Source organism: Mus caroli, unplaced genomic scaffold (assembly GCF_978045245.1).
Source record: "Mus caroli unplaced genomic scaffold, Mus_caroli_1 scaffold_20, whole genome shotgun sequence".
NCBI classification, from domain to species: domain Eukaryota; kingdom Metazoa; phylum Chordata; class Mammalia; order Rodentia; family Muridae; genus Mus; species Mus caroli.
The window spans coordinates 51,071,737-51,081,803 of record NW_028227275.1 but is presented as its reverse complement, the minus strand read 5'-3'; the positions used below and the strand labels follow the sequence as shown (position 1 = coordinate 51,081,803).

The following is a 10,067-nucleotide window of genomic DNA, read 5'->3' as shown; positions in this document are numbered from 1 at the left end:
CACCCAGGCCTGCTATACAGGACTGTACCAGGTACAACTGCACTCCAGGGCCAGCAAAACTGCAATGTGGATGCACACTGAGAAGCACAAATGGACACAGGGGTAGTTGATGGCTGTGTATGAGGACCTGCTGGGCTATAGCCTCCAGTATTAGGTGTGAGTCACTAACCCTCAGACAGGCCTGGGTCCAAACAATGTCTTGTTATAACTTCATTACCAGGATGGACTTTGAGGAGACATCCCCAAGTACAGCACTGCCATCTGGCTGCCCGACAGGACCCCTAGCAATTCACATGCTTCTTTAGGACCTAACGTCTGAGGTATAAAATAAGGGGTTGTTGCTAGCAGAGCCACATATACAGCTGCACAGTTGTGCACTGAACAGATACCTGGCTAAGTGACAGCCGGTGCTGAGAGCCAGGCTAGATTTTGCCTTGCAGATGAGAAGCAGCAGTGCCCAGCTGCCCCATCTTCCCACACATTTGCTCACTGGCCACTGTGCTCAGTGGGGTATCCATCTAACAGACAACTTGTTCTCATTCTCACGAAAGATGTTGTCTTTCTCTGGTTGCTTGGCTGGAGGGAAAGCCAGCCTTGTCATCAGCCCTCCACCCTGTGCTGGTTGTCTAGCTTGCCCATCTCTCACAGACCCCGCCCCCCACCATCTCCCTGGCATTCTTCCTGACCTATCTCTATAGACCGCTCAGGGGGACCCAAACGTACTGCTTTAATCCACGCTCCCATTTGTATCAAACCTCTACCCTGACCCACTATCCCAGACAGCACTAGCTGAGGGCGATATATCAATAGGACAGGAAAGTGAGCATGATGCACGTTGGGCTGAGCCACTGTGACTCAGATGCTCTGAGTCCCCTGACTTCAAATCCGGCCCTGAACCGTCTACCCAAACGCACTCTAGCTCAACCTTTCCCCAGCACCGCCCTGCCCGACAGTGACTCAACACCGTGCTGGTTCAGGGTTCTTTATTTCCTTAGTAAAGTAACCGATGCAATCTCGGGGAGTGGAGGGGGAGGAGCTTGTCCTGTCATGCCAAACCTACCTGGGAGGAAGGGACAAAGATAAGGTCTGAGGGAGAGCCCTGGGGTGGCACTGAACACTCCAGCAGAAACAAAAGGTCTCCTGACTCCCATCCCTCAAGCCCTACTTAACCCAGGGCTTAGGAAGGGAACGGGTGCAGGAGGGCGTCCCGGCCTCTTACCCTGCAGACTCAACTGGAAGCTGGGTAGCGGCTGCTATGAGGCATGTCTCGATAGAAGGGGTCAACTGAAGCCAAGGTTCTGAAGGAAGAAAGGTAGCTGATAGAGTGCCGGGTGACCAGGCCTGGGCCTCTCTCCTCTACCTTCCCTCCCTCCTTCCCTCCCTCCCCCAGATCCCAAGAGCTAGCCAGACCACAGACGTTCTCTGTCTGCCAACAGGAGCCTTTACTGTCCAAGGGGAGGTTTTGAAGAACTGAGCAGGAGTCACAGGAGGGATGGGCCCACAGTTCATTCATCTTTAAATCCATTCCCCACAACCCCTATCACCAGGGTGGAGGTAAGACATGCAGTGGAAGGATAGGACTGAGGGAATGAATCTGGCCAGGTAGGAGGGCTGCAAAGGGAGGGAGGGGTGGCAGGGGCAGAGCCGAGGGGGCATGCTACCTTCCCACATGGGGGTGCAGGTGCCTCAGGGTCTCCGTGGGATTTGGGGTGGAGTCCACGTGGGTATGGTTATTCAGCTCACTGAGGGCGTAGCCTCCTGCTTTCTGGGGCTGGATGCCACCTCGAGTCCAGCCTTCTCGATCCAGCCCCTTGGGGATATTCTCGAAGTACCTAGTGTGGCGCGAGGGTCCTTAGTTAGCTACAGCTCACCCCTTTCTGAGGCTCATCCCTCCCTTCACTACCAACAATCTTGGGCCTCAGAGCTCTCCAGTCTCCTCGCCTCTGCCCATGTGTTTCCTCTGCCTGTCACACCTGAGCCCCAAGACACTCAATCAGGAAGCCTGTCCCCATTCCTGGGGCTGGGTGCCTCTACCCCACTCCAAAGCTGAGACGGTGTGGAGAGCAAAGAACAGATCTGTGGTGTTCCCACCTGTGGTCTTGCCAGCACCCAGAAAAGAGCCCTACTCCATCAGTCTAAGCCTAATCCTAAGCCTCTGATGCCCTTCCATCCGCCTAAAGAACTGGGCCTTAGGCCAGGTTCTGAGACACAAAAGGAGTAAGACTGGCCCTCACCCTGGCTTAGGAAGACAGAACAACAGAATGCCTATAGGTCGATTTGGAAATCAGTGATTATAACCCCTGGGGGCTTCAGGATCTCCAGCAAGAAGCAGGGTGTCCGACAAACCTGCAGGAGATCCTGACAGGTAATGGAGGCAGGGTGTGTGAGCAGGGTAAGGACCTGCGGAGAGCCTGGGGTTTGGGGAAGACCTCAAACAAGGAGCAAGTCACTTAAAGAGAGAGCATTTTGTCTGCCAACACACAGAGTGTTCCCCCATCACCCTTGTCGAAAGAGAGTAGTTACTGTGTCCCCAAGCTAAGCCCTGAGAGTGTGGCCCAGGAGCCACCAGGGCTTTTTCAGTGAGACCTCTATTGCTGGCTGGTCCTCAGCCAGACACTCTGAAGTCTCGACTCCAGGGACACCTTCTTACATCAACACCCTGGTCCCAGCTCTCCTACTCCTCTCACCACACCCGGATGTGATCACAGGGTTTGTCCTTCGGGGCCTGGGTCCATGTCTGCCCTCAGTCAGGATTCAGTGAAAAACAGGACATGCCCTAGAACTGGGGTTAGAGGAGGGAAGCCTGACAAGCCAGAGGAACATGGAGTACTCAGGTTTGGGGAGGGGGGGCAGCATGCGATTATGGATAGATAAGCCTGGCTTTCTAGCTCTAGGATTATGTCCCCCTCACCCTAAACCCACTTCATGCTAGAGTGGGTTAATGCACGTCATCTCAGCACTTGGGAGGCAGAGACGGAAGGAGCTTTGGCCACAAGCTCTAGGCCAGTCTAATCTACAGAGAAAGTTTCCAGGCCAACAAGACTGTCTCAAAATAAAAACCAAATACAAAGGTATTATACTTCCTTTCTGCTGCTTCTATATCGATTGCCTTCCCACCCAGCCCTGGTTTCAGAAGCTGTCCCTGGGGCTCTTGGGCTACCTCCCCCCAAAAGCCTTCCTGCAGGCTTCAGACATGGTTCATAGCTTTACCTACTGAGGGAGCACTGAGCCCACCTGGCATGTGATGGATGCATCACCTTAAAAACTGATGGTTTTGCTGCTGCAGAACTCCACATTCATTCACCCTTCCCCAGTTCACCAGCCTGGACCTGGTCTTGCTCTGCCTGTCCTATGCAAGTGCCCCTTGAGTTGCCAGAATCTGTTTCTCCTGAGCAAGGAGCCCCCGTGAACCTTAATGCCATCCCATCCTGGGGACAGTTTTTTAACCAGTGACTAATGGGCCTGGGGTGTGACTGCCCTGACTCTCTCTCACCCTCCAGCTGGGTCAGATCAGAGCTGTGTGCCTTACACTGTTGTCACAGGACGGCTGGCCACATAACACCTCATCACCATGTGCTTTCCCTTCCATGCAACTTCCGCATGCCCCCTAAGGTCCGTTCTCCCAGTGGAGGGGCAGCACAGGATGTTCAGCTGAGGATCTGTGTCTGGAAGAGTTCAGTGGGAGGTTTTCCTCCCAGAGGTTGTATCCTCATTACTTGTTCTGCCTCGACTTTGAGTCAGTCAAATGGATCTCAGCTCTCAACCAGGAAAGGAGCCTCACCCTTGGTTGTAGGTGGTCAGGTACCGCTGATCTCTGTCCTGTTCATAGGAACTCCGAACATAGCTGGGGTTGTTAAGAGTGAACCCTGTGGGCTCCTGTACAAGATGAGGACAGGGGAATGAAAGGTCGGGACTCGGGAGCATAGGTAGGGACTGGGACGGGTGCAGCAAGCCTCACCTTGTTCCCCACAGACTCCCTGCCAAGCAGGGCAACATTTGTCTGTTGCATCCGCTGGGGAGGCTGGTAGGACCTGTGGCTCATGCTGGCAGTCTGTGGGGCTGGAGTAGGCACCTATAAGGAGCAGAGACACAAGGCAAGAGGCTGCAAGGCTGACTGAGGTCATATGATGAAGAAAGGATGGACAGAAGCCCTCCCACCCCTGGCCAAAGTATTCCATGTTTCAAAGCACAAGGCTCCATCCCAGCCCCCGCTTTATGCTCCATCTGCAACACCCTTCATCTATCTCTGCCTCTTTTGCTTCTCCCCACTGCCACTCACTCTGGGGTTCAAGGTCCTTTCATTCACTCGGCTGAATCCAGTGTCCCGATCAGAGCCTCTGGCCAGCACAGGGAGGAAATCACTTCCCTGGAGGGAGCAAAGAAGTTGTGGGTACGACTCCTTCACAATTCCAAACCATGTACAACTGTCCCCATAGGTGACCCTGCCTCAGCAGCACATAGCTTACCTGAGGGTGAGTTACAGGGAGGTAGTCTGACTTGGTGACACTCCGTCCTGGATGGAGGACCTGGAGAGGGACACACAGTGGGAAATCAGCCTAGCCTCCCTTTCTCCTCAATGGCTCCCACACCCACTGATTTCAGCCTCCACTGCATCAAGCATGCAGAAGAGTTCTATACTGACAGATGTGACTGGGTCAATGTAGGAATAGGTAGAGTTTGGGTGGAATGACCAACCCCTGGTCCAGAATGGGAGCCAACAGGGAAGGTTCCCATCTGAGCTTTGTGTATTCTTGGTCTTGCCCCTTCACCTACTTGGATCTCAATATTGTCAACTATAAAGTGGGACTCTTAAGCACAGCAGTGGTGTTCTCTCACTCTCTTTCATTCCATACTTGTCTGGAGGGCTTTGTATCCAAAGCTTTAAAAGTAACTACAGAATACCTCCCCATTCCCCAGTCTTGAGAATTTTGATGCTCCTGAGCCCACACTTACAGGGTCCCCAGGAAATGCCTGTGAGGGCGGCTGGAAGACAATGGGATTCTTGGTAGACTCTTCCGTGAAGCCAGTCTCTTCTTTGGAACCAATTGTCTTCTTAAGCAAGAGATCTGCAAAAGCCATAGCTCTCTATGCTTCATGGGGCTACTTCAGTGACCCAGCAGGAGGAATGGACTCCAGGGACCAGGCCAGGAAAGCAGAAGGAAGGATAGGGACTGACAGGCAGGAGTAGCTGTGCTCAGACCCAAGTGACCCTGCTACAACAGCAGCACAGAGCACTGAAATCAGCCCAGAAACAGCTCCCTCAAGCCACCCATTTGTCAGTCCTCCTCTTCCCCAATGGTAGCTTCTGAGAACTGTACCAGCTCTAACCCTGGAGTCTCCTATGGGCTGGAGAAGGAAGATGAAAATGGGAGGGCCTACCTGGGTGGTTTGGAGACTCCTTAAGATACTTGGAATTGTATTCAGAAGTCATGAAGCGTGGACCCTGGAACATACAAGGCAGAACATTGGGAATGCAGTCGGCAAGGGTGGAAGGCAGGCGTTCTGTGATGGTGGTGGTAGCTCTTTGGATGTGTGAACACCCAGTGAGCCTGGGAGGAGAAGACAAGCACAGCAGCCCAACAGACATCTAGGATGCCCGATGAGGTGTGGCAGTGCTCCAAATGCCTCCAAGATCGTTCCAAATCACCCAGCATGCTGAGCTCCTGGGAGTGACCCTGAGGAACCCAGACAAGAGTGACAGGGTCATGATGAAGGGGGATAAGCTGACAGATGAAAAAAACATATCAGCTTGGTTACGGGCCAGGCCAGGGTGTGGTGGACACTTTGATGCAGTTTGAGAACTATCAAATTGAAAATACCTTGCTCGGAGCTAGAGAAAGTACCCAAGGAGCTAAAGGGGTCTGCAACCCTATAGGTGGAACAACAATATGAACTAACCAGTACCCACAAAGCTCGTGTCTCTAGCCGCATATGTAGCAGAAGATGGCGTAGTCGGCCATCATTGGGAAGAGAGGCCCCTTGGTTTTGCAAACTTCATATGCCCCAATTCAGGGGAACGCCATGGTCAAAAAGTGGGAGTGGGTGGGTAGGGGAGCAGGCGGAGGGGCAGGGTATGGGGGACTTTTGGGATAGCATTTGAAATGTAAATGAAGAAAATACCTAATAAAAAATTGGAAAAATCCCAGCACTCGGGAGGCAGAGGCAGGCGGATTTCTGAGTTCGAGGCCAGCCTGGTCTACAAAGTGAGTTCCAGGACAGCCAGGGCTACACAGAGAAACCCTGTCTCAAAAAAAAAAAAAAAAAAAAAAAAAAACAAAAAACAAAAAAAAAATTGGAAAAAGAAAAAAAAGAAAGAAAGAAAATGCCTTGCTCTCTGCATTGTGTCAGGGCCTGAGGCCACGCACCCTAGCAGATACCCACTCACATAGTGCGAGTTCTCCCACTCCGTGGAGCCCTTGCCCTGCTGCTGGTGGATCAGGGGAATCTCCTTGGGCTCCAGTCCTGTGATAGTCTGAGGCCCGTGATCCTGGGTGTCGAAGTGGACCTTCCTGACCTGGAGGAGTGAAAACTCATGAGAGCGCACCAGTCACATTCTATCCTCCACTGCTGCCCTTCATGGCAGGCAGTCTGTGAGGCTCTATTACAGTGACATCAGAGGGGCCCCACATCCTGCTCGTAGTGATTCTCATACCCTGACAGCAGCCCATGGGGACTTTGGGTCCTCAGACTGTTGCAGGCACTTAAACCCTTGTTGGGCCCCTCAACCAGGGACTCCTGCCCCAGAGCCTTTGAACTTTGTTGCAGACACTGCTTGGAACACACATCCCTTAGGTAGCTGTGGCTAGAGGAATGGCCTCTTTTGAACCTTGCCTAGTGTTTCCATGCTAACTTCTTTCCCAGTCTTTGGGCTTCTGATTCATCCCACCCCCTTCCTCAGAGCTGTATTTCTCTCTGCTCTTACCCCTTCCAAAATTTTTAATTTTATTTTACATTTAAGAGATATATTAGCCAGGCTGTGGTGGCACACACCTCTAATCCCAGCACATGGGAGACAGAAGCAAGAAGATCTCTGTGAGTTTGAAGCCAGCCTGATCTACGTAGCTAGATAGGTAGTTTGTGGACAGACAGGATTACACAGAGGAACCCTGTCTCAAATAAACAAACAAACAAACAAAAACAAAAAAGAAAGAACGAAAAAAAGAAACCAAAAATGAAAAGAGGAGATTTGTTAGTATTTCATGTGTCTGAGCTTGTATCTGCCACAAAGATCAGATGAGGGCATCAGCTACCCAGGAGCTGGGGATCCAGGAACTGAGCTCACATCCTCTGGAAGAGCAGAGAACACTCTTAACCACATCTCCTGCTATCATCATTGTCATTAGTTACATTGAGATATGGCCTCATGTGGCCCAGGCTGGCCTTAAACTTGATGTGTAGCTAAGGATAACTCTGTACTTGTTATCTTGCTGCCTCCCTATCCCCAGTGCTGGGATTACAGGCATAGACCACTGTGTCTGGTTTATGAAGCACTGGGGGATGGAACTCAGAACTTCATGAATGTGTTCAGCAAGTGTGAGACCCACTGAGCTACAGCCTAAGCCCACTCCCTCCAAATGTGCAATGTCTTCAGAGGACATTGCTTGGATGCATGGCTACCTGTCCTCATGATCATGGAGGTGACTTGAATGGTGGTAATAATGATGACAGAAGTGAAGAGGTCGGGGTGACTGTGACAGTGACCTCGAGGCAATGAGGGTAGTGGCAAAGGGTTTGAATGTATGACTAGGATCCTGGTATCTGGGAGGATGGAGTAGGGATGAGAGTGTGGACAGGGCTGCAAGGAGAGGGAGTGGCAGTGGGGAGAGCGGGGATAAAGACAGGACCACAGTGGGGAGCGACCCCTCACCCTACACTTTGGCTCTTCCAAGCTATGTCTTCTCAGCTCTATGCAATGGGTGGAAGTGCTACTTCAGCTTGCCAGAAGGAACCCACCCTCCCTGTCTTGCTGCACACATCCTGGGGCTCACTCCTGCCTAGCCTGGGCCTAGCACTGACCTCCTTGGAATGTGGTCCAGGGTTGAGTTTTTCTCGCCCGTAGCTGGAGGTTGTCTGGTGCAGGTTCCAGGGCAGGGGTTGTTTACCATCGGGCACTTCTAGGGGAGAGTAGCTCTGACTGGTCACAGACTTGGAAGTGTCTCGGATTTGTTGCCTAAGGGGTGGGAGGAAGCAAGAGATGGGCCCTCCAGGGCCACCTTCTTTGTTCTGGGGCTGAGGGCTGCAGTACTTATTCCCAGGAGCACCATCTCCCATCCTTCTCCCAAATGTTTTAAGAGTCCTTCTTGGCCCTGGGGCCAAAACTGGGCAACATGCCCAGAGCCATTCAGGCCTTGCTTTGGAGCCTGGGGCAATGACATCTCTAATATTTAAGATCCAGCAGGACAGAGGAGGGAGACAAGGAGTAATGGAAACTGTACCCCATGGCAGGATTGTCCAGGGTGTCCAGGTGCGGTTGGTAGGAGACCAGGGGCCGATAGTTGGATTTGTAGCCTGTGCCTACATGGCTTCCCAAGCGGGGCTTAAACTCCTCCCGACCTGCCAAGGGGCAAGAAGGAAACCAAAGGCCACCAGAAGGGTGAGGAGTGGCTTCCCAAGCAGAGCCAGCAGCCACCAGGGCCTAAGGAACCCTAAGCCAGGGGAACACCTAACAACCCAGGTGTTGGGAGCGGTGTAGGCCTGGCCTGTGGAGGACTATGATGCCAGAAAACAGAGCCAGTGGCATGGGGTCACAGGAGCCATGTGCAGACACACTTCAGTGACAGGACCAAGGAAGGGGACAGCCAGACGAGGCCAGCTTGATTGTGTGAGCCTTGGGCTCAGGGAATGGAGCCACTCTGTGTGGCAGGTCACTCTCTGCTCCGATTGACCTAGAGGGTGTGCCTCTCCTGGTCCCTCTTCCCATACAGGATCCTGAAGGTAGCACCCACATAGAGGAGTCCTCACCATAGGCTGTGCAGTAGCTGGTAGCATAAAACTTCAGAGGGTCAGAGCATCCCCCCGAACTCATCTTCACGTAAGGAGAGACAACCCCAAGAGGGAGTTTCCCCATCATGATGTGTGAAGCAGGGGCCCCACGGGCCTGAAAAGAAACCCAGGAGATCCTCGTGAGTCCTGACCCCAGGCTTCAACCTCTGCAATGACAGTCACCCCCTCAGAGGCCCGAGTCATCCTCACAGGCCCTGTTCCCGTTTCTGGAAACTGCATCCCAAGTCAAACAAAGAACCCACCTTCAACTCTCACACTGGCGTGTCTCTTACCTACATTCGAATGCCCCCACTTTAGAGCCAAGAAACGATGCTGAGAAATGAATTGAAGATCTTAACAAGGGCTCTCCAACTCCTAGTCCTCTGGTCTGACCTCCTACATGTGCTTCTTAGAGAGTACATGACCAGATGACCGCCTGCCTGAGCTTTCTCTCCTGCGAGACATGCCCCGCCCCCACCCCATCCATCTCTTACTCAGTTCCTCCCCCCCCCCCCCCGGCCCCACCTCCCTGTGGAAGTTGACTTTGCTCTCCTGGGGCCCTACACAGTAGGCCCCACCCTCACCTACCCTCTGCAGCAAGCTCTGAGGTCGGCAGAGGCCACAAGAGGCTGGAGCTGCTCAAGAGAAGCTGGCCCTCCTGAGGTGGAGATGGCCAAGCTAGAAGAAACAGTGTTGCTTAGCAACCAGCACCTAGCAACAGCGTCCCAAGCCTCTGAAGTCCTTCTCAAACCATGGCCCACTGAGGGGCTGACCTGTCTAGGAAGGGAAGTCCAGGCATAGCACAAATTTGGCTCTTCCTCCATGGCTCTGTCCCACACTACCTGGACAAGACCACGAAGAGTTGCTTGTCAAACTGATGTGAAATAAAAGATAATCCGGGACAATCTCTCCCATTTACAAAGTATCCACTTCTCACGGTGGATACTTTACATCGTTTATCTCTGGCCTCCTAGCGGCTCTTCCAGGTAGCTGTTATTATCCTCTCTTCACTGGGGAACAAGAGGATTAGACGGGCAAAGCAACTGGACTGGCCAGAGATCTCAAAAAACAAAACAAAACACCAC

At 52.6% G+C, this 10,067-nt stretch overlaps 1 protein-coding gene across 4 annotated transcripts; it reads right to left on the bottom strand.

Moving 5' to 3' along the window:
* Nucleotides 1–972: 972 nt before the first annotated feature.
* On the bottom strand, nucleotides 973–9,682 carry Saxo4 (stabilizer of axonemal microtubules 4). 4 transcript variants are annotated; one of them, XM_021151962.3, is made up of 15 exons: nucleotides 9,571–9,682; nucleotides 9,246–9,315; nucleotides 8,962–9,097; nucleotides 8,436–8,553; nucleotides 8,017–8,170; nucleotides 6,386–6,514; nucleotides 5,380–5,443; nucleotides 4,954–5,066; nucleotides 4,467–4,526; nucleotides 4,280–4,366; nucleotides 3,959–4,072; nucleotides 3,782–3,876; nucleotides 1,662–1,832; nucleotides 1,220–1,298; nucleotides 973–1,056 (listed from the first exon to the last, which is right to left on the bottom strand). In XM_021151962.3, exons 3-14 carry the CDS (start codon nucleotides 9,068–9,070, stop codon nucleotides 1,229–1,231), a joined length of 1,284 nt encoding a protein of 427 aa, XP_021007621.1. In that variant the 5' UTR covers nucleotides 9,071–9,097; nucleotides 9,246–9,315; nucleotides 9,571–9,682; the 3' UTR covers nucleotides 973–1,056; nucleotides 1,220–1,228. The 4 variants fall into 4 exon arrangements, with proteins under 4 accessions (XP_021007621.1, XP_021007620.1, XP_021007623.1 ...); XM_021151961.3 differs by having other exon boundaries at nucleotides 9,276–9,315; XM_021151964.3 differs by lacking the exon at nucleotides 9,246–9,315 and having other exon boundaries at nucleotides 973–1,060.
* Nucleotides 9,683–10,067: the final 385 nt, after the last annotated feature.